Consider the following 25,315-nt stretch of genomic DNA (forward strand, 5'->3'; position numbering starts at 1 on the left):
AAAACAAACCTCCTGCCCTCATCATTTTTTTTTTAAAAGAGGGATAATCTAATAATTTTTTCTATGTGCCCTAAGATTGGTAATGGGCATTCTAACAGCTTCTGATCAATGAGGAATTATGTATGGCATGTTCATTCGAAATATCACTTTTTGTATTATTAACACTGACTATACTTCTGTAAAAACAACAGTACACCAAACTGCTAATTTTTATATTGGCATGAGAAATGAAGTAGATCACTTAGAAATTCAAGGTTGAAATTCCTTGGGAAGAGTGGTGGCACTAGTGGGGGAAAGGGGAATTTTCCTCTCCCCGTATAGGTCAAAACCCCCTTTTGTCCTCTGCACAACGAGGTCGTCTGAACAGGAAGTAAAAAATAATTTGCCTATCCAAATAATATTTTGATTGCCAATCCCTAGTTTTGTGGTCTAAAAGCACATTATGGGCTATCTTACTACAGTAAGCCATAAAACCCTCCCTACCAGGCATTTTTTTTATTGTGGGATCCAGATTGACTCTCGTTAACCTCTTTGTTGAGACCCTGTCGGCAAATATCTTTTTAAGATTGGAACTAATACTTTTGCTTATCCACAAGTATCCACACATACTGTGTACCCCGAAGTAACCCTCTACTCATTTCAGCAGATGACAGTACAGAGTTCATTAGATGTCACATGCCAGTTATGTTCACTGGGCCTATATTTGTGTCCTTTCGGAGAAGGCTTCTTCCACCACCACAAAACGAGTGTGCCGCAAGCATGACATAATACAAGGAGATGAAGTGGGAAGCAACCCAACAAAGTTATTACAATTACAGTAGATATTATGAAAGGAAACTAATGCAATATTCTCAATTACATCAAAATCAAACCTTTTATTTTCAGGCTCCAACTTTCCCAAGAAAGGTCAGATGGTAGTAGTTCACTACACAGGTAAGCACTCAAAGTTTAACATAAATAAAAGTTCTGTAATTTATGTTTCTTATTATACTCGCATGTAAGGCGATCCGCTTATCGACCCCCGAGTTTGACAAGATTTTTGGACAGTTTTTGTATGTCAGGCGTATAAGACGACCCCCTGTTTCATCATCGGAATTTCTACTTTTTTCTGCTTTCTATGGTCTTGATACTGTCTAGCTGGCTAAAAACAGAGCCAAATGCAAGTCTAATCTTTCAAAATAATACCATTTAATGAGTTTTTAAATGTTTATCAAAATCTTATTTCCCCATATTTAAAATTGCTTTCATTCATACTGACAATAAGTAGTTTCATTGAGTACTGTAGTAAATATTTGTGTTTCGGACGACCCGCACATACATGTAGGACGAACATGATTTAATAAATTTTAAATTTGTAGGTTGTGCATATACTACTACCCCCTCTTTGTCGATGGTAATTTGCTATTTTAAGCCTCATCTTATATGCGAGTTGACATCGTTGAAGATTGTCTGCAAATAAGGCACACTTGTGCTTGGCCTAAGGGGAACTATCAAGTAAGCTCTTAAATGTTAGTCTCAAAGAATACAGGAAGGCAATTCCACGGTAACACATGCTACACTTATGCACATCCATTTACAAACTTCAAGCTCTAGCTCTTAAAATTCATTTGATTGGAATTTTCATTTTTTCTATTTTTTAAGCTAACATCCAAGGCTATATCACCATCCATACAAGCATGTGTCAACTTCTGTATCTACATAGGACTATGCATTTTATCATTAATTTTATTAACTATACCTAATGATTTTAAATTTGTCTACTGTTTATGTATTCATTATAACAAAATACAATGTTGTCTGTATTTGTTTTAGATTAAGTTTTTAATCATATCTGTGCAGTAGTTCAGTAATTATCAATTTTATTTTTAAAAAACCAAAAAAACACTAAATGTTGATTATGTTAGGTAACTACTAATGGTAATGTTTTAATTACATGTAACAGAAAAAGTAAATACCCCTCATAATTTTAACATGACTTGCTTAAAACATGGTGAACTCATGCTACAGTTTGTCCAGCCCCTTACATAAAAGGGCGTTGTTGTATTCATTTTTTTTTTTTTTTTTTTTAGAAAATTGTAAAAGGATTATAATAAATAAATTTATTTTTAAGTCATGTTAATAACATCGACAAAAGCTTGCAGTAAGTTATTGGCACAAGTGTAATTAATAGTCCACCTTCAGGATTAGCACATTTTTTTGTTGTTTCTAAGTGGCATTCAACTACACGAACACTCGAATTGTATTGGTAATTCATGCTACTGGTAGCTCAAGCTACAGTTTTTAATGGACCGTTATTATATTATGTATAGTGTTTCAGACCTTGTCATTTAAGGCGCGTGACCGTGCTCGCGCACCATCGCGCACCTAAACTGCTATCAAGAAGTGTGAAAAATAGCTTGCCTTACATTTCAAAATAATTCACCTCCACAGCCCTCGAAATGCCGACGCAATTTTTGCTGACCATAGCATTTATTTACTAATGTAAAAAATGCTAGGCCAAGGCTGAAAAACGTCTTTATACCGATATCGTGGGTCATTCTACTTTTTTTGTGTACACTCTCTGAACATGGAGGAATTCTAAACTAATTCCTCCATGGTCTGAACTTCTACAAACCGAACAAACAGTTAATAAACAACGATTTCCGGACGAAATAACACAATAATCACATTGCTGTCTAAGAATTAACAACTAAGGTAACAGTAAGCCTAGCACAATGTACTGCTTTCTCGGTCTCAATAGCGTACTGCTGTCAGAGATTATCTTTTGATTTAAACGTCAGACCAGTAAATGTTAAAGTTACATGGTTAGATCCGGTTAAATAAAATTACAAATTCCATTGTTTAATAAAGTACATTATTGCTCCTTAAACATCGATTGGAATCGACCTGAGATTAAGACGGAACTCACAGCAAGTTTCTACGATGGCTACAACGTCATCACAGCCAAGCACATGTTTGCACATGACCCCACGAAAAAAAATTAACCAATTAGCTGGCAGAGTTTAGGAGGCGCGACCTGATGTCTGATGTTTACAACAACCAACTAGCAAGTGGCATCGTGACAATGATATGAAGAATGAGTTGGGTTTAGGGAAAAAATATCAGGCCAAAAATGCACATAAAAGCAATATAAAATTTATTGGTAATTAGATTTGCTGTACAGTACATAATAATAATAATAATAATAATAATAATAATAATAATAATGTAGTTTTATATAGCTCACATATCCATCTAATGTAAGATGCTCAGGGCACTTGATATGTGGACTAGGAACTCGATCAATGACTTTCTTCGTCCCTAAGGGTCCCTTCGTGTCTGTGCTACCCGGTTACCCAGTACCAGCAACTCTCGTCGTCCACCACAGGGGCTGTCTGTTCCAGTACACCGGGGTATCCCCCTACTCGTCTCGGAGGATATACTGTGTTCTTTATAGTGCACACGAGCCATTGTATACACTGGGCCTATGGCTTATAGTCCTTATCCGAGAAGACTTGTTCTACCACCGGAACCATAGGCGAGTTTGCCGTTCAAACCAGCGCTGATATTATGGCTATACTAGTACATAGTATGTACAGTACTGTATGTTAACTTTTGGTAGGCTAGTCATACCGAACCCACAGGTCTCTTGCTAGATAAGCCTAGGCCTATTTCAGCAGCTACTGTAGGCCGTAGCCTAGCTGGCCTACAACATGCTGTTGGTAAAGGGTTCAATAGATATCCGAACATCGTAACTGGTCCCGAGGTGTGGGTGGGGAGGGGATGGTATTGGGAGAGTGCACTTTATTATTTCTCTACATGCAAATATTCAAAGTTAAATTTTATGTCTTGTTTACTAATGTTGATTGCACTGTATAGCGATTGAATGTTCATCTGCACCCCCTAACCCTAACCCCCCTAACCCAAACTCCCCTAACCCAAACTCCCCTAACCCAAACCCCCCTTCCCCGCGCCATCCCGCAAAATAATCACTTCCTGAAAGTTATGGCGAGTGTTTTATTGCTCACCTGCGATTTTCAAAGGACAAGGCCATGGTGTTTCATTAATTTTTTTTATTATTTATAGCAAAGAAACAACTGGTAGTAGAAGAATAATAAGTGTCATTACGAAATGTGGAAAGGTTTTCAAAATCTAATAAAAAATACATCTCGGTAATTCATAATGCTACATATCCATAAGTATCATACTGAAAAAATATTAGGTGAGGCATTTATACATGATTGTTCATGGCACTGTCACACAGACTAGTCCAGCGACAGGAAAGCCTTATCCTCGTTGCTGTTATAGTGGCATAAGCCTACAATTGTAACTTACACTGCACCGGTAACTCATCCTTGTTACGTGTGCTACAGTTTTGAATGGACCAATTATGTTATTATGAATAGTGTTTCATTTAATTTCTTATTGTCATACAGGAACAAGTATTAGTAGAAGAATAATAAAAGCAATCACAAAAAGTGGAAAGGTTTTGAAAATATATTTAAAAATTCATCTCTCGGTAACGCATGCTACACCTACACGTTCAAATATGCGTAAGTGGGATAGTGGCTTTAACGATGCCCCAAAGTTAAGAGACATACAGTACCAGTAGTTGCCAAGTTATGTATTAAAGTACAAACAAGTACAATAGTCTATACAGTTGTAGAAAAAACACTACTGTTTGTATAGTCTTTTCCCATACAAAATCATAAGGTGTTGTCTACTTGAGAGAAACATGCTTATTCACTTTTGCACAGATTTTTTTGAAATATTATATTAAGATGATTCTAAAGCTTTATATCTTCTTTTGAAATACATTCACTCCAGATTCTAAGGGAGGTTCGATTCGAGATGGGCTACTGTATCTTCTCAAGATTAAACCCATTGGACTTCTGTTTGAGATTTTATGGTAGACTCTTTTGGAAAAGGGGGTTGTGATTTTGCTCATACTGTGCTAAGGTGTAAAGTGAAATGTTCAGTGAGCAGATAACAATTTTCATTATTCTATTTTAGGTTTCCTATATTTTATTTTCTTCCAGGAAAATTCAAGGATGGAACAAAGTTTGACTCATCTCGTGATCGTGGCAAGCCCTTTAAATTTTCCTTAGGAGCAGGTGAAGTGATACGAGGATGGGATGAAGGTGTCGCACAGGTTAATTGTATACATTTTTTTTTTTCGGAAAATTAATATAATAAGACTAACAGTTATTGATTCATAAAAAGTAACCTATTAGAATATATTGTCTACATGTTCTAAAATGCTCTCTAAAGCCATCTTTTTATTTCACAGTAAAGAACAATTTTGTATGTAAAGTGAGTGAATTACTTATATCAGGGGTGGCATAAAAATCGGTCGGAGGACCAAAGTGAATTTTTGATTTAACACAGAGGACTAAATTTTTAATGTTTTCAGTGTGCTTCCAAAAACCTTCATACACTGCTTTTATACCACTTTATTCTCAGTTTTAACGTTACTTTTTACAGATGATTGGCAGGCCTCGAATTTGGGGATTTTATGGGCAAGGCCAAATGGCCTCCGGTATGACATGATTTTGAAAGGCACCAAGGCCAAAATTTCAAGTATAAAAGGGCACCCAAGGCAAAATTTGATTTAGCCTCAGTACCAATTTCTCGCGAGTGCCTTGATTCGTCATAGCCAGGCTAGGCAAGCTAGGCCTAGCCAAGCCATAGTTATCAATGGTAATATGACTTTGTAGAGTATTAACTATTAATTATCGATTCAATGTTGGAATATACTGCGACAGTCGGCGATCGTAAAAAACAGTCAAACTTCAAGAAGTTTGATATCTTTGTGTTGTTGCTCAGTCCGTCGTCATCGGAGAGGAAGCCACAACTCTAAACTGGCTGTGAAAGCTGCGATGACGTAAGATCACCCAAAGTTAACTGTGCAGCAAGCACATGTTTACAAATATACAAAGGCCGTATTCGATTGGTCGTTCTTCGTTAAACCACGCCCACCTGCGCATCGGTAACATCCTACTCAACGAAGACGACCAGTCAAATAGAAAACTTGTAAATACTCGACAAAACAAAATGGCTGTATTGTTACCGCGATACACATTGCGTAATCAAGATTGCTTCAACTTGTGGTAGTATAGGTTTTTTCGTTAAAAAAAAAATATTTTCATCCAGTTTTTTTTTATTCTGTTTGCCTACAATAATTTTTTGACTCCATGTGGGTAAATATTATAATGTCTATTTTATGAAATTTAATATAAGTTATATTAACGCAAATGTTAATAAAAAATCACCAATCGGCCATGTTTCTCTTTGGTCACATGGATAACTTAACGCTGATTAACGCACTCTGGTTGTCAACGAAGTCTAATAACGAACCAGTCGAATGAAAATAATACTCAACGAAAATTTTTTCCCACAAAATGAACCAGTCGAATGAGCCCATGTTAAAATTGCAATAACCGCTAGAGTAAGACGCATGCGCACACAACGGTAACCGCAAAAAAAGTTTGTATCAACACACATGGAAATTCTCTCATGTTCTGTTCGGTCACTGCAACCTCGCCTAGGCCTAGGCTAGCTTAGGCAACCTATGTTTTTGGAATTTGTGTTTTCTTTCAAGATTTAAACGTTCTTACTTAGATTTATTTTACGTGTCAAACGATCTACAGTTTGTTAAGCATTGTGAGGGCACCGAGGCCAAGGCTTCAAAAGGGCAGGCAAGTAGTGGTCGTCGTTTTCAGGGGCACCAAGGCCAACTGGGGAGGGCGCCGTCAGCAATGGCCGCTCTGGCCGCGGTAAAATTTGATACCTGGCTTGTTGTCGGGCTGTAAAAACAAGGTGTTTTTTAGGCAAAGATGTTTGGCGAGCCACATAAATAGGGTTTTTAATTCATTTTCATTCTCAAAAAAACAGTTTTCAGGCCACACTTTGCCCACCTGTGCTCGACAACATCAGAATCATATCAAAATCTTTATTTCCACCTCATTCACAGTACAAGCATGAATGTACATAATAGACATATCGTCAAGATAAGAGTGAAAGATGAAAAGTTAGCTGTGGAATGCGCAACTTTCTTTAAGCAATTGCCCACTCCCGATACAGAATTCAAATTACTGTACATACCAGTTGCTAACAATTTAAAAAGCAATTTATTCTTCTGCAGCATCAAGCTTTATTAAAATTGTTTTAAGAATAGGCCTATTCTCTGAATGTAATTGCATAATCCATTGTTACGTCAGATGACAGCCAAAGCTTGATGTCGAACAACAACAATAATTTACCCTGGTTAACAGTGGTGGCACCATTAAGTTATTTCCGGCCATCTAGAAGTGCCATAATCATTCTTACCTCAGCCTCAACCTAGGGCTGAGGCGTTCTACACCCTCCGTCTTTGGAAGCCCCTCCCTGGCCCCCCCTCTATTATCATTTTTCCAGAGTCTGCCACTGGGTAGGACCACCTTTTGTCTGCATTTGCAATATCACATTGATTGGTCTCAATTTTTTTTTTTTCCTCATAGTAAACTACTCTCTCTAGCAATATATTTACCATAATTGCCTCAATTAATTTTGTATCAATCACAGTGCATATTAATGTATGACTGAAACAAGATCATGCATACAGTATCTGTAAACTTGACAGTCAAGGGGTGGGAAAAGCTTATTGTATGTTTGTTTTTTTTTCAAGGTGCCATGTCTAAGAACAAGTATTAAATGTTTTACAATTTTTTTTCATTCAAATAGATCAGCTTTCAGTACAAATTTGAAGTACTCATTATTTCTTTTGTCCATAAGAGGAGTTTAATAGTGGAATCTTCGTTCAAATTATTTGATTATGTAGTGTACTATATGTTTTGTATTTCAGATGAGTTTAGGACAGAGAGCTATTCTGACATGTCCCCCTGAGTATGCATATGGGGCCAAAGGACATCCAGGCGTATATCCTTTTATAGTTTTCAATTACTCATTTATTCAGAGGAAATGTATTAATTCCAGATTAAATAGAATAAAATTTGATATAACTTTTTACAAAAATTAATAACTGAATTACAATAACCTAAAGGATAAATTCAAAAATATTAATTTATTTATAATTGTATGTATGTACAATATTTCTTGCTGTCATATAAACACATGATTTATTTTATACAATTCTGTAAAAAAAATTTAGGAGTCACCATTGTAATTGGTTTTTCCTAGCAGTAGCAGGAAAAGCCATTGTTTTTGTTCTAAATATTTTTTCTGCCATATAATTTTTCCTATCTTTTTTTTTTTTGGTCTGGCACTTTTGTCACTTTCCATGCCTGGATATTTTCCAAACTTTGTCCAGTCATAATACCATCAAAGAAATTTGGCGACAGTTTGGAGTGGGGTGTGGATATGGGGCCATTTAAAAGAAAATAAAGGGAACACCCCACACTGAATTAAAAAAAAAACAATCAACTGGTCTGAATAAAGCTTTCTGGAAAGTTTAACCAAGAAATTGTTACATTCTGGTGACAATCCAGATTCAGGTGTGAATTTGAGGGTCATTTAAAGTCCTGGACCTAAATATCTAAAAAAAACTTATCGATGGATGTAAATGAAATCTTCCAGAATAGTTGTAAAGGTTCAATAAAAATTGTTAAATTTTGGTAATGGTCCATAGTAGGGTGTAGACATGAGGACCTTTCAAAGGAAACATCCCAAACCAGATATATCAAAAACTTATCGACATGATCTGAATGAAAGGTTCTGAAAAATTATCAAGGTTATAAGGAAGAAATTAATAAATTTTGGTGAAAAAAACCTATCACTAGATCTAAAATTAATTCCAAAATAGTTAGTCATGGTCCAATGAAGAAATAATTAAATTTTGGTGATGATCTGGAGTTGGGTTGGGGATTTGAGGACCATTTGAACAATATTAACAGACAGGTGATTAAACTATATAATGCAAGTTGCATTTTTGAAGCTTCTTTAAACCAACTGGGTTAAACGCATTATTAATCTTCTTTATTTTTTGTGCTAAAGTTCTGCAATATATTAGTATTTATTCAATCCATGAAAAATTAGTTATTAATCATGAAAGCATGTTGGGTAGTAAATCAATTAAGCACTGCAACATTTATTTGAATCCTTGTTTGGTGCGGCGGTTATTCAAAAAGCCCCATTTATTTGAGGTGCTTAATAGAGCATTTACGGTATGTGTGTACTAACTTGTCGCATGCAATGAAAAAAATATACTGTATTCTCTTTAATGTATATATTTATGTAATTGTCAACATTCATTTATAAATGTTTTTCTTAACTTTTCACACTATTCCACCAAATTCAACCTTATTCTTTGATGTGGAACTTATTGGATTTGACTAAAATATACTTGTCTACTTGCTGCACAGTCTCTCCAAGTTTTTTTTTTTTTTTTTATTAATATTAATATTAATCTCTGAATTCATTCTCATCCAATGGAACATTAGTGAATAACGATGAGACAATATTAATAATATTATTAATAATATCTGAATTTTCTCATCCAATGGAACATTAGTGAAGATGAGACATCATATTAATACTATGTTAGAAAGGTTTTGCATGCGAACAAAATAATGCGTGTATGCATACGTTTAGCTACCCGTAACGGCTTGTAGAATTTCTGGGTTAGCTTAGGGCCTACAGTAGCTAGGCCTAGGCCTATACTCCATCTTCTTCTCTCATCATGCTTCTCAAAGTGTTAGTATGTAAGGTTTTCAAAATTGAAATTGGTATACTAAATAATACTCCTTCTTTGTTGTCCAGAATATTTGGTTATTTGTGATAGGCCGCCCTTTTTATGACCCAAAAATTCTTGGCTACAAGCTAGGCCTAGGAGTACATGAAAATCCCAACACCACCAAGGTCCAAGCACTGACATTTTGATACTTCAAAATGAGACGCATCCTATCATAATTTACGGTCTTCAAATGTCAAAAATTGGCATGAAGTATTCAAAGATAAATTTATTCTTTACACTTAACTATAAAAAAATTTGAGAAAAAAAAAACCAAAGATCCTGCTAGAAATCCAAAATTTTCCTACGCGTTTTTCATTTACGTGTGAGCAAGGTATACATGTCGTCCGCACACTTAGTGGATAGCAACTGGCGTGTGATGTCATAAATGATGACGCATCCATCACACTGACCGTATGGGTTCGAATGCGAAACCTCCCTATAAATAATAATGTATTGATATTAATATCAATACCAATACCAATACTGATATCTGAATAGTCTCAATGGAACAGTAGTAAATATAGGATGAGACAACAATGGAGCACCAGCTATTTCAGTTTCAAGGCTACTTATCAGCTGGGTATTGTGGTAGAAATTTTATAACCTTTTGGACCGCTTTGGATAATACGTTCATGCATCCATACTCAAATGCTGAAATACTAAAAATGATATGTTGATGGTACCCTCCTGTTCATTCCTAAATTAGTCGCAGCCATGCAATTTCTGGACTTGCTTAATTATATTCACCCTGCCATAACTTTCACGATGTAAAATGCTGTGAACAATTCAATTCCTTTTCTAGGAATGCAAATCACAAATTTATTAATGAAATTGCGGCAGACAATATATACTTATAGAAAACCAACAGACACATGTGGCCTATTACTACACTACGAAAGTCATGTAGACAACAAGTAAAAGAAATCACTGTCATCAAGTCGTTAAATTTTTAAAGAAATGCTAAGCTAAGCTCTTTGTCTATGAGAGGGATTAATTATCCCTGCACTGCTTTCAACTTTAACCTTTTAGCTTTATTGGCTAGACAGTGATTTAACTTTGTGTCTCACTTGAACCTGAGAATTCATTCGAGTCAAAACGTTGTGAGTGTAAAATGTAGCAATGTATTTGTGTAATTTTGTGTCAAATAATCCTCATTTAACCTTGTTGAAATAGTTGGTTACAATAATCTAATGGCATGATCAAGTGGAAGTGAATGATAGCAAAATTTAGCCTAATTTTAATGTTCTATTGATCAGCCTCCCAGAAAGGGTATAGATGTCAATTTAGGGTTTCTTAAAAAATGTAAAAGCTAAAACATTTGATTGAAAAATGATGCAGGATTATAGCTTTATTTTCGCCACATATTCAAGATCTAATATCGAAAAAAAAGTATATTACAATTTATTCTAATTTTCTTCAACCAGCATGTTTTTTGTGAATTTTTAGTTTACCCAGTACAACGTGAGTAGTGTTGTGCATTCAGAATTGATAACATAGTTGATATTTTATTTTTATGTTTATATTAAAAAGTAAGTCTGAGGAAGACAGATTGTCCAGATTTAAAACCAGGAAAAATGATTTTTATTAGAGTTTAACTTTGTTAATGCAGACAATTAAGACAGATACTGTACATTCTGTACCAGTTCCATAAACCCAAGCTCTTGCTTTTGGTCTCCTACTAGATCCAGTTCCATAAACCCAAGCTCTTGCTTTTGGTCTCAAATTCTTCTTAGTATAATAAATCCTGTGATGGGAAATTTTTAGATTTTAAAGGTGGACAAGCACCTAGGTCCAAATTTTGACTGTATCATGTTGTATTGTTGATCGACAATAAATATTTCTTGATTCCTTGATTTGATTGATTGATCATTATTGTATCTATATTATATGAATGAAGACAAATCTTAGTAATTGAGTACTCAAGTTGACTACAGTTATTCATAAATAAGGTGTCTTATTTTACATATGATTCAACACAATTACGTAATAATGTGTAAAACATATTCCAAGTTGGTGACATAATTAATGTCTAAATATTGAATCCCGACACGATGGCATGCACTTTGATACATGGAGCATGTATTATACTACTGCATCTTATCTGCTATTAATCAATCAGTGGACCTTTAAATGTTCTGTAATTTTTGTATAAAAAAAATAATCATGTCTTGTAATCACGTGTAATTACAGGAATTTATTATGCAATTTTGTAAGTCTGCCTACGTTTTTCTCTGAGACAGGGCTTATAGCAGGGTTTTGAGCAAAATTTTAAGTAATTTTGAAATAGGCCTAAACAAAAATTATTAACTTGAACATGGAAATTAGTGTATGTGTTTACCAAGACTAACTGGGTTCTTAATCAGTGAATAAGATTTTGGCACAAATGGTGTTCCATGATACTTATTTGCGTGTCGTTCCATACTATACTTTTTCTGGGATGTATACCATCCAAATCGACAACATACACACGCTGGTGGCGCTCTCTGAAATCATTTAACACTACGGAAAGTCAATACATTAGAGACCGTTTACCCATAACTCCCTGGTTTACCCATCATTTTACAGCGAATGATGATGAAGTATGAAACACTTCCAGTCATTGGAAGTGTTTTATTATTAGCTAGCTCCAATGAGGAGCTCTAGAAACACTCGGCTGATTGATTAAGAGATCATTTTTTGTATGGGCGGCCGTTAGGGCCAATATACTCTACTGCCTCTAATATACTGCCCTCATCGGAGCTTTCGAGATTACGAGAACTTGTTTCTATTATAATTATCCAGTTTATGTCGATGTTGATCAGTTTATTTCCGTCGCCGTATACGCGGTAGGGAGCTTTCGATTACAAGACGATGGAGGACTAACGTCACTAAGAAGTCGCCTGGATTTTCGACCAATCTGGCCGAGTTTCTAAATTCGAATTTGTGCAGAGAACGCAGAGTGGTCACGGATGAGTGAATCTGTTCTATATAGGGTTACGTCGTCGCGTAAACCTCTGCCGAGTGCGTCTCACAGGTCGATGCTTTAAGCAACTCTCACACTATCACGACCTATATGCACTGCGATCAGTATACGACCTGTCTCTTATACACATCTAGATGTGTATAAGAGACAGCTCTTACGTTGAGGAAGGCAGAAGGCTTCGTTTAATAAATGTATGTCTCAAACTATGTCAAAGTGTCCGGCGTTTGTTTTAACAACTGCGGTGTTATTATATATATATATATATATATATATGTATATATATATATATATATATATATATATAGATCTATATATATATATTTCTATATATATATATATATATATATATATATATAAATTCTTTCTTAAACTATTTTTCTCATGTAACGTGAAATGCTGTAGACAGTGTAAGGCTTTTTGTTAGGTTTAGCGACATGAGAAAAGGCTATTTAAATTACAAGCATAATTCCTGATAAGGATCTGAAACGCTTTTCATTGCCTAAACGCAAACACAAGTGTATCTGGCTTTCAAATACGCTGATCATCCGTTTCATTTAAAACACAATTTTTAAGCACATAAGGTATCTGACGTTTCAATATTAAGACTAGACAGTCAGATACACCCTTTTCTGTAATTATTTTCAGTAAACTGGATCGTGAACGAGACACTGTTTTTTCTATTAAAAAAAATTATTACCACATGCAATTTTATTTAGATGCAGTGCTCACATGAAAATATAGTGCATTTATTTTGACTACTATAATGACCTTCAGTAATAGTGAATACGTATGCAAAAAGTATGCATATTCATTGGTTTTGCGTCATTTCAGTCTGTGGAATTACTTCATTTTTCTTGAATCGTTTTTTAAAACACTCCTTTGTCTGTAAAAATGAAATCACATTTTTGATGGTAAATATTTCGGGGAAAAAAAGCATAATGCATACAAATATTTGCAGTATCAACAATTGGTAAACGTATGGCGATTTTATCAGGTGTATTTGGAAACAGAACCATCAACGTCTAAAAACTTTTACTTGAGACACGGAGCGAGCATAGAAGAATACAAGGAGACTTTATTCATCCCAATACGGGGAAATTTAATGGCTGAATATAACAGACAACATAATACGATCTTTGCTAATTACTACCTTGTGTTTCATGTCAATATTTCCTTCTTTTTCCAATACGTATTATAGCTCAATCAAACCACGGTGGATTCATGAGTTCATAACGTGCGTGAATGGACAATTTTGAGATTCAAAAGTACGTAATGTAACTAAATTTTAAGAAAGAGCGATTAAGATTCTTTGTAATGTATTGTATAGCTTTGTATTATATCTTTTGCCAGAATATATAATAAAAATTAAGATTTCATAAGAAAAAAAAAGGCAAAAATCACAAAGGTCGACGTTATTATAGTTACCGGTACTCATATTATTAAAAAAAAAAAAAAAAAAAAAAAAAAAAAAAAAAAAAAAAAACCTGCTTGTAAATGTCGCTCTTGTTTCAAGATAACTGAAAACAATTTGATAAGTGAATTTTACCTCATTATCAAAGACGCAATAGATAAGGAATATGAAGATTCCTTGACATCCGTTAAGCAAGTTAAACACATAATCAAGGAATACAGTATCAAAATTGGCAGCAAACGGTCCGAAAAGCCACGTGGTGCCCATGAGTGGTAGCAGCATAATTGTAGCACGAGTAGTTTTTCTGTAAAAAGAAATCAGATTTTGAGATAGCTGACAACGGAGATGAGGCTTATGTGATTGTGTAACCAACCATGAAGTAATAATGGTATCAGAGAACAATTTTCTAGAGGGCCTTCTGAAGTAAAATATTTGAATGATGTTTGATTAGTTTACTGTAAACAGTTTAAAGTGTTCTGGCAGCTGACTTTGGGGAAATAATATAAATCTGATATATTTGTCATAGGGTTCTATTTGTATTTTATCCTGACAATGTACAATATTCATGTACATTTTCACAAAATTTAAGTATTCTAAATTTTTAGAACTTATGGAAACAATTTTCATGTTAATGGAAACACGACCACCTAAGTAACTCTGACATTATTAAAAAGAGAAGTGGAGTATTCCGGATTTCTGGAAGTGGGTGCTTAAAGAGAGTCCGGACCACGTCAACGCCGCCATGGTTGGAGTTGAGCTACGAATATTTTTCAGTATTTTGGAGGCCCGGAAATGGAATTTAAATTACCCTTTTAAATTCTATTTATTTGACAAATAAGAGTTAACAACAATGAATTAAATTATAATTGCGACATGTGAGCTTCAAATATTATTAGAATGACGGGTATGTAATCATCAAAGAATTACTGGATCATCTATATTATCCTAAAACAATCATAATGAAAACTATAATTTCAGAGATATTTAATTAATATCAAACTTGTATTGGTCACTTAAACATACTGTAAGGTTAAGCTAAATAATTGTCACTATATGGCGGACCCAGAAATTTCATATAGAGTGGGCTCATGGAATGTCTTCCACAGATGAAGGAAGGAAATTTTATTTTGGCAATACAACAATCGTGATACAGCCGAAATTTAGATCCAGGTGCTTAAACAATGGGTTAAATACATATATGGAAAAACAATTGGCCATGTATTTAGTGTTGTATTGCAGACATTAAACTCACAATTATATATAACAAACAACAAAACTAGTAAAGAATAAATACAAATAAAACAATTTAGAACTAGGTAAAAGTTGATAATTGCGAGAAAGATAATTATTGCAAACTGACGTAATGAATATAATAAAGACTGGAGAGGGCCTAAATTTAATTTTTGATTATGGCACCTCAAGATGTCCGGAAATGGCACTCTCAGTAGACTTAACGTTTTATTATAACTTTCTTTTTTTCTTTAATTTTAAAATTAGGGGGAGGTTATGGGTCGACTGGACCCCCTTGACTCCGTCACTCCACAGTAAAAAAAATCGTTGTCTTGTAATTTGCGAAAAAATATAAACAAAATAATAACCACAAAAGACATGCTTGGTCAATAAGCCATAAAGTGCATTTAAGTCTAAACGTATTAAAATATCAAGTATAAATAAGTATCAAGCAATTAAAATGTTGATTCTATTGTTCAATTTTTTGACTTTTTCAAAGGGGTGACATCATTTGCTATATTTAAGGAAAACACTCAAACTCTAAATGATTTCTTGAATTAATCAAATCTACTAATTTTCTAATTATATATATATTATACACACACAAATATATATATATATATATATATATATATATATATATATATATATTTATTTATTTGTATATATATTTTGTATTTTTCGATTTTCAAACTAGTGGCTGGTATTAATAATGTCTATGTATGTTTATAATAGATTATATAGTAAATATTTGTTTTTGAAGCATAAACTAACGTATTCAAAAATTTGAGAACCTGGGGAACAAGATTTTTTTTTTGATCAAACCCTTCCACATACTACTGCGTTCCTACATTTTGACAAAACAACACCTACCACATTGATGTTGAAAAACCAAGGCTAATAAATTGAAAGTGCACAATTCATGTCGGCCCGCCTCTGATTTCAAACAAAAGATTGGACCTGGACACCACCTAAAACTGTTGATTATTGTTTTTGTTGCAAAATTTCCAGAAGTTAATCTCTTTTCTAATTCTTTGAATATGTTTAAATGTAACCTAAATAATTATATTTAGTATTGAGTGTTCTAAGTGTAATTTGTAAATATTCTGAGTGTAATTTAAACGAAATTGTAATTGCAATTTTAAGTAATTTACGAAATTATAGCAATAATATATAGCAATATAATTAATATATTAGTGTAAAGTATACTTATAGTAATTAAAATAATAGTAATAATAATAATATAATAATATTAATAATAATAATAATAATAATAATAATAATAATAATAATAATAATAATAATAATAATAATAATAATAATAATAATAATTTTTAAAGGATTTCAAAGTCTTGCCTGTAAGCGGGAAAAAAACGTTCCTGTTGGACAATTGTTTGAAAATAAATACACAATTAATACAAAGGGACTATAAACTCAAACCAAGTGGCCTTGCGAAGTGTGGACTGGTATCGATTTGTGAAAACATTTTAATCATACGTGATATCGCTCAATAAGAGCACCGGAGTGCTCGAAATATTCGAATTAAAATATTATTCTCTCAATAATATCAACGTACACGTTTTCTACTTTGTGTAACTGTACTTTTATAAGCATCTTGTTCCTATTCGAGCACTACTATTATTTATCCATTTTGTTTATTACAATTACCTCAATTGTTTAAACTTAGTCCTCTCTGCAGCTGGTTTTCCTACCATATTACCGGCTCGTTTGTAGATTATTCTCAAAACAATGCACATTATTCCAGTGTTAACCTTGAGAAAAATTCATTAAAAATGTGTACAGTATTAACATAAAGGTAAATGTATTTGTCATTAAGAAGATAATGTGCAGCATACGCATCTTTACATAAACGTTACGCTAACTTTTGTAAAATATTATTAATAATCTTAAGAAAATCAAATAAGTTAGTAGTCAAAAAACACAAAATTACGAAATTAATACTTAGAGGAATCAAAGAATTTTTATGTAAAAGCTATACTCAAACAGCCTTTACCATAGCAATTGAAATCGCTGGTGCTACGAATGCCCATATCATTCCTCTTTCCTGACCAAGCCAACAACTGGAAAAGATAAAAAAAATATCTCAATGTGTTCACATTTGTTATCCTTTTAAATTACAAAAAAATCCTATACAATATACCGTATTTTTTGTGGTGATGCCGCGTTAATACATGTATTTTAACAATACAATACGCTAGGGGTGATACCAGTTTCACTGTTCTCTGGTGATACGTACGCCAGGATTTGCCTGACATAGTGTCCAATGTCCTTAGTGGTGTGGGGAGGGGCGGTGATGTCTGACGAGAGCAAAGCGGGCTTCTCGGGTGTCACTCTAAATCTATCGGCAGTAGTGGCAAACTCCCCAAAATTATGACAGTTTATGATTTAAAAGGCCTTTTCTCCTCTATGACAATTTGTTTCTTATCTGGAGAGGAGTGAAGCAGCTCTCTCCGTCGGAGCCTACTCCCCACTTGCCCAACCCATGTGTCTCCAGCATTAGAAATTAATCAGTAACCTACATGTCATCATGATTGTGTCCGGATGGGATTCCAGCCGAAGAAATGGCAACGATGATAAGGGGAATACCATAGCACACTGCCATGTAATTTCGAAGTTGGTTGTGTTGGCTAGGAGCTGATGTGGAAACTTTGAAAAGCAAGTACACCGCTTCACCAAACATCCAAGTGAAAGTATTCAGCGCAGTAAAGTGAAGAAGAACACTAACAACTGCACATCCGATCTGAAAGATACATTATTATTTAAACGACTCGGTGGATAATGCAGAATGTAAATACATCGGATAATTGAATGGTTTTACGGCGCATGTCTTCTAGAAAAACGGACAAACAAATAGACATATTTTATTTTTTATTTTATTTAATTATGGTATGTTATCACCACTTCTACAAATTACTAGGTGGGGAACAAGAAGAAATTATTGACCAGGGACAACCCGAAGAAATAGAAAAGGTGTTTGATGATCTTGAAATATTCGAGGGTCCCTTCTCTCCTGAAGATGTGCTGTAAACAATATTATTCTATATTTCTGCAACAAGCACTAAATGTAATTATCCCGGACCTATGGAAGATATCCAACATTATACCTATCCCAAAATCTGGAGACCTAAGTAAACCTGAAGGTTAATAGAGGCATTAGCTTAACATAATTTTTTGCAAAACTTTTCAACTAACTGCTATTTAACAAAATCCGGAATGTGGTAGATGATCACCTAAGAATAAATCAAAACGGATTCTCGTTTAGGCCGTAGTACTGTAAACTGTATACTGGCTGTGAGGAGACTTATCGAAGAGGTAAAGAGTAACAATCTTCCAGCAGTAATGATATTTATAGATTTAACTAAAGTTTTCGATTCAGTCACTGAAAAAATAGGGGCGGAAAAACAAAAAAAAAGGGATTTTTTAGATGTGAGAGAATTTATCTTAATTGTTTTTAAGATGCCCTTCGAAGTTGTTGTCTGATGTAAGATATTGCCATTCTAGGCCTCTATGTGTTATTTTTATTCCAACTGATGAGTATTTAAAACAAATAAATAATAAAAAAAACGTTTTCCACCCGCCACTGTTTATTATTGTTAAAAAAAAGTAGAGCATCAAATAAATTTGTGTTTTTTTTTTTTTGTTTTTTTTTTTCCTGATTTTGACCTGATTAAAATGCTTAGAGCGTATTGGAATCCACCAAAGACTGTTAAAGCAATCGAATTAATGTATAGTGCGACTGATGCTAAGATCATTTCAACATATGGCCCAACTGATGTTTTTAGCATAACCTCGAGAGTCTTACAGGGAGACGCACTGGCTCCATATCTCTTTGTATTTTGTTTTTGTGCTCGCCTTGAGGAAAGCATTTGATGGAGCAGAGGAGGAACTAGGTTTAATTCTAGAAAAACGCAAAAGTAGCTAACACGGTCGAAGAACCATCACCGATTTGGACTTATTGTTTTAAATCTAACAATATTAAGAAAATAAAAAATAGATAAGCCGTACTAGTCTAATATATAATAGAAAATAAAACTCAGGATATTCAGTACTTTTATGACTAGTTTATTTATGACAGTACACAAGCTTTCGTGCACACAGTGCACTTCTTCAGGTGAATGTGAAGTTAACATAAACTTATAATATTAAGAAAGCCCGAGAACTCCATAAAAGTACAGAAGAGACTGCAGCAAATATTGGGCTCTCTGTGAACTCTAAAAAGACAAAATATATGGAATTTAACCTAAGGGAAACTTTAACACTTATGACACTAAATGGTGAAGTAATAGAAAGAGAAGACGATTTCAAGTATTTAGAAAAGCCATCTAGAAAGTACTGAAAAGGACATAATAAAGAGGAAAGCACATGCCTGGTTGGCAGTGCACTTCTTCAGGTGAATGTGAAGTTAACATAAACTTATGTTAACTTCACATTCACCTGAAGAAGTACACTGTGTGCACGAAAGCTTGTGTACTGTCATAAATAAACTAGTCATAAAAGTACTGAATATCCTGAGTTTTATTTTCTAATATTAAGAAAGCCCGAGAACTCCATAAAAGTACAGAAGAGACTGCAGCAAATATTGGGCTCTCTGTGAACTCTAAAAAGACAAAATATATGGAATTTAACCAAAGGGAAACTTTAACACTTATGACACTAAATGGTGAAGTAATAGAAAGAGAAGACGATTTCAAGTATTTAGAAAAGCCATCTAGAAAGTACTGAAAAGGACATAATAAAGAGGAAAGCACATGCCTGGTTGGCAATGTACAAGATGGGAAAGATATGGAGATCGTAATTGAAGAAAGCTTAAAGGGAGATTGTTTAGAGTCACCATAGAAACAGTATTTATCTACAGTAGTGAGATGTGGACGATATAACAAATACAATTGCCAACAGACTCAACGGCACACATACATGAATTTTGAGAACAGCAGTGAATGCCAAAGTTAATGAGAACAACCTTATCAGCAATGAATCATTATATGGAGATGTACCTCGCTTAACAGATACCATCAGATGGAGAAGGATGAGAGACTTGCAGGACATTGTCATAGCAGCACTAATGAAGTTGCACGTAGTCTACTCTTCTGAACTCCTTCCTACCTATGGTGCGCGTGGTAGAGGTAGACCAGCTAAAACTTACATTGATGTCTTACGAGTACACAGGGATTTCAACAGACGAAGGAAATAAAATGCTTTATGGAAGACCGTGATTTGTGGAAAGACCTTATTGCTCGGGACAAAAGCTTGTCCCGGCATAAGTAGAATAAAGTACGTAACAGACCAAGAATTGCCAGTAGCGATATTTGAATTCGTAAATTGTTAAACATGTTTATTATAATGTAATAGTAATACATTTATAACGGTGTTTATATTTGTCCTATGTTTATTAATGTGATGTTTTGCTGATGGAAACAATTGAAATGAATACAGATAAAGAATAATCTGAATATGATAATAAAATTATGATATGATAAACAAAACATTACAGTGATGGGCTACTTACTTTGTGGCCTGTCTTGTCGATCCCAAAAATAAAGAGTGATTGCATCAAAATCATGTTAACGACCAGGTTTTTGTGAATTGAAACGCGGAGTGATTTCCATAGTTCCCTATTTACATGTAAACAATTAAATATGAATTTGTATATTTTTCTATTAATGATTATACACTAATGTTATAATTAGCAACGACAATGTACAAGTCAGTTTCTCAATTAAACATGTGTGAGCTCCAAGAAAAGTTGTTTGTGGGTTTAGATCTGTGCAGGTCTAACCCTATGTGGTATAACGATAAGACACTCGCGCCTTTGTAGTGAGAAGTTGCAAGCTGAAATCCTGCCGGAGACAATAGTTTTATATACATTATATATATATATTTTTATATATATATGTATATATATATAACAAAAGAATATAGGAAACGAATACCATGTATAGACTTCAGAAACACTTTATTGGAGAAAACCAATATTTCGACCTATCCTCAGGTCTTTATCAAGGTACAACATACCTTGTACCTTGATAAACAGGGGCGGATTTAGGGGGGCCCGCCCCCCCCCCCGGTAAAAAAAAAAGAAAAAAAGAAAAAAAGAAAGAAAAAGAAAAAAAATGATAGCCCCACAACGCCTCAAATGTTATTTTCGGGCGTCTAGAACACAAAAATTTCGCGGGGGCATGCCCCCGGACCCCCTAGGACGTTGTTGTCTCGATCGGCCAAAACTTTTGTCAAGCATACTCATGCAAATATAAAAATAAATAAAGATTAAACGTTGTTGTGTCAATACTTTGAAACAATTTTTTAAATCTTAGCCTCTTACATTTGTCCTTTACTAAATTTTAAATTGAATGTTTTTATTATTTTTAGTTTATTATTCTAGTGTATGTCAAATTAGAGGAATTTGTTATAGGTTTATTAGTGGGGAGTGGGAATAACTACAAAATAGATTGATAGCAATTGTATAAGTTGTCATAAAGGTAGTACTAGGGTGTTTTCGAAAACGAATACGTCATTATCATTATCGTCATTCATGTCTAAAACAATCTTGACAATTTGCTGTACGAGCTGAATATCATCCATGATTCATGCAATAAACATGAATCCTATAAGTTGTGGCAAATATGCTACTGTAGGGAAGGGTTGTATACAAATTTGATGACGTACCCATATTCGTTATCGTTTTCTTAAGCTGTCGAAAACACCGTAGTACTACATTTATGACAACTAATACAATTGCTGTCAATCTATTTTAGATGTTTTGTAGTTATTTTATCATAACTCCCTGACTAAAATAGCAAAAGAAAATTCTGTATTTTAAGTTCATGTATGTTGAATTTGTGAATTATTGAAAAAATAGAGATAAATTTATCTTAAATGTTCACATCATTTACCTTGATCACCTTGATTTTAACAGGTCTTATTAATTGTCTATAATAATACACTAATTTGTTACTCTCCTACTTTGGATTGCTTTTATTCAACGCTATTTCTTTATAATTAAACGGTATGATGTTTACTACGATGTAGTATGTAATTGTATTAGGTTTACTCTCGATGTTGTAAAATCTTGAAATCACCATTTAAAATTACTAACAAAAAAAAATTTAAAAACTTACAGAAATAAGCAGTAGACGATGAGAGAAACAACCAAAGCGATAAGTGACAGAGAAACGCACACTCCCGATATCAGACTCAAAGTTTTGTTGCCCTGTATGTAATTGAAACCAATCATTTGATCTATATCATTAAACATTCAAAAATAACCAACCGTACATGATTTGGAGCTACAGTCCAAGCGTAGTTGCTACAGTGTGTTCTCTTTCAGCTCGTTCTGTTTAAAAACATTCTAATATATTACTAGCCTAACAAATAATTGTAGCTGTTTAATTCGGCAAAGGTATTTTGTTTACGTTCAGTCGAAAAGCTGAAGGACTAGTCAGGTCGATAAATGCAAGGAATGGTGGTTGTTGCATTTCTCTGCTTTTCTCCAGAGCGAGAAGATCATATCAAGTGTAGATCGCCCTGGTCTGAACCACATTGCGATTCTGGGTACCAAAGACCTTTCCAACAATGCTCAAAAGTGATATGCCTCTGTAATTATTGCATCAAATTCTATCGCAATTGTTCTTATGATTGTTATTATGTTGGCATCCTTCAGGTCTTAAGAAAGAACGCTTTTGTTAGGCAATAATACCACATTCATCCTTAATAATATTCTATCTACCGCCCTCTATGTGTGGAGCAGTGGAAGGGAGGAATAAAAATAACATGGTGAACTGAAGTTATGTTGTTTCATGTGCATTTATTTTGCTATCAAAAAGGCATAAAGTAACATCCTTGATCCCAGCAAATGCAAAATAATTTGTGTAAATGTGTAAGTAGGATGGGGCCACCACTCTTTATGAGCTCTGCAGCAATTGTATCTACTCTAACAGCGTTTCCATTTGGTAGACTGTCACCAGCCTTTTTTAATTCTTCAGTGTTCGGTATTGTATCCCGTTCAAACATAGTTTTTGGGATATTGATATCTTCTGTGCTGTAGGAGCTATATAAGAATCATGGTAGTATAAATCTGAAAAGTGTTTCACCCAGCGTTCTAGTTGTTCTACCTGATTTGTCAAAACATTACTATGTTTGTCTTTAATGGCAGATGTCGTTCTCACGGTGGGGCCAATGCTCACTTTATGCCTTCATACATGCCCTTTACATTGCCTTCATCTGAATCTCTCTGAATCTTACAACCAAGCTCCTCCCAGTATTCAAATGGCACATCCTCTGACCACTTTCTGAGTACTGCTTTGAGATTACTTTCAGTTGGTGTATGTTTGTAAGCTAAAAAGTCATCTTTCTTACTTTTAATTGCAAGTAATATTCTGTCAGATTTATCTATGAACCAATCAGGATTCTTACTGGTTATTTTCCAAAACGCCTTAACTGACGTCTTGTGAATAGATGTTTTGATGCCGTGAGTATTCATCGGGTGTTGTACTTGATGTTAATGATGGTAGGGTCTCTAAAAGTAACTCCTGGAAAATTTGAGACATTTGGTCTTTTATCTCAACGAGATCTTGGAGCCTAGTTTGTCGTGTATTTCGTTTGTGTGTATTATTTACGTATCTGACCTTGATTTTCATTGTACAGCAGATGATTTAATGATCTGTGTCCCATGTCGCACTACGATACGTGCGGGAATTCTTGATACTCTTTAATGGTGATCGTTTTGTGATAATGTGATCAATTTGGTGCTATTGTTTTGATCTCGGGTGTCGCCAAGAGACCTTGTGTGATATGCATAATTACCAACCGTCTAGTATCGTGCGGGACGGTCCCGCATTTCAAAGTGATTTTAGATGAAACACGCATTTAGCAAAAAGCTATGCGTGATAACGAATTATCACGAATTCATATTAAAATGTATTTAAAATTAGAAGAAATTGGTGTTATTAAATATAAAAACGGTCATGCAATAGCTTGAATCATTAGAGCTTTTGTTATCTCGTTCGAGAATCAATTTACCGAGAAAATTTAACTTTCCCCACCAAAACAACCCAGCCTTGCACATAATAGAATTTAGTAGTCGCGTGTGGTCTTGTGCGTTCCATTATCACAACCAACCGTTTAATATGTGGCTGAAACCCGGGTCTCCAGGGTTCTGCCAGTGACCCCAGGGGCCCTGGCGCCCCACTCCCAGATCCCACTCAACTGGTGCAGTCACGCATTTCAAATCTCTCAGGTTGGTAAGTATGGATATTCTAGTCTAGAAAAATGTGCTTGTAATAAATCTCCAAGCAGTACCAGATGGTTACTGGTATATTTAGCACACAAGTTTCCAAATCACTGTAGAAATCATCTTTGTTTTTTGGACTTGCATACAGAGTTGGATCACCTCCACTTTGGACTTTAATTTAGAAGTTCATTGTTGATTTCGGGGACGGACCATTATTCCGAAGGCCCATTGGTCCGAAGGTCCATTGGTCCGAAGGCCCATTGGTCCGAAGGTCCATTAGTCCGAAGGCCCATTGGTCCGAAGGTCTATTGGTCCGAAGTCCCATTGGTCCGAAGGTCCATTGGTCCGAAAGTTTAAGATAGGACACAATAAGATACGGTACCATATTTCATAAATAGAAACAAGAACCATAGTGACAATCAAACAAAATCACATATGGATGACAGATACCCTATCAAAGATGGACGGGAATTCATTTGTAAAATTACGGGATTTTGTACGCAATAACTGGATCGGCGGGATTTAGTAAAATTACGGGATTTTTTAAAGTCAGGATCGGCGGGATTTTTTACGCAATTTCTGGATCGTCGGGATTTTGTTTATAATTAGGCCTACTGGGGTTTTTTATACATAATATCGGAATCGGAGGACATTTGTTTGTACAATTTCTGTAGGTTCAATAACGATTACCACCGGAGAACCATCGTGGCTGGCTGAAACTAAACCGGAATTTACTGGTGATAATATTGACAACAA

The 25,315-nt window shown here is 34.5% G+C and overlaps 2 protein-coding genes across 2 annotated transcripts in view; one reads left to right on the forward strand and one right to left on the reverse strand.

The window, feature by feature from the left end:
• The window catches only part of LOC117110532 (12 kDa FK506-binding protein-like), a 16,136-nt gene extending 4,574 nt beyond the window's left edge, over positions 1-11,562 (forward strand). Inside the window, exons 2-5 of the mRNA XM_033253279.1 lie at positions 886-933; positions 5,019-5,131; positions 7,823-7,896; positions 9,258-11,562. Coding sequence (XP_033109170.1) covers positions 886-933; positions 5,019-5,131; positions 7,823-7,896; positions 9,258-9,312 — 290 coding nt within the window. The 3' untranslated portion in view covers positions 9,313-11,562. The remainder of the gene's footprint in view (positions 1-885; positions 934-5,018; positions 5,132-7,822; positions 7,897-9,257) is intronic.
• A 1,515-nt stretch (positions 11,563-13,077) lies between these two features.
• Positions 13,078-25,315, reverse strand: part of LOC117110527 (adhesion G protein-coupled receptor L2-like) — a 48,171-nt gene continuing 35,933 nt past the window's right edge. Inside the window, exons 10-16 of the mRNA XM_033253274.1 lie at positions 22,449-22,540; positions 20,840-20,945; positions 17,853-18,073; positions 17,327-17,393; positions 16,981-17,084; positions 14,218-14,386; positions 13,078-13,554 (exon numbers count right to left, since the gene is read on the reverse strand). Of these exons, the coding sequence (XP_033109165.1) occupies positions 13,480-13,554; positions 14,218-14,386; positions 16,981-17,084; positions 17,327-17,393; positions 17,853-18,073; positions 20,840-20,945; positions 22,449-22,540 (834 nt within the window). The 3' untranslated portion in view covers positions 13,078-13,479. The remainder of the gene's footprint in view (positions 13,555-14,217; positions 14,387-16,980; positions 17,085-17,326; positions 17,394-17,852; positions 18,074-20,839; positions 20,946-22,448; positions 22,541-25,315) is intronic.

This window comes from Anneissia japonica, unplaced genomic scaffold, assembly GCF_011630105.1.
Source record: "Anneissia japonica isolate Jap-2015-1 unplaced genomic scaffold, ASM1163010v1 scaffold3434_len466720_cov178, whole genome shotgun sequence".
In the NCBI taxonomy this organism is placed as follows: Eukaryota; Metazoa; Echinodermata; class Crinoidea; order Comatulida; family Comatulidae; genus Anneissia; species Anneissia japonica.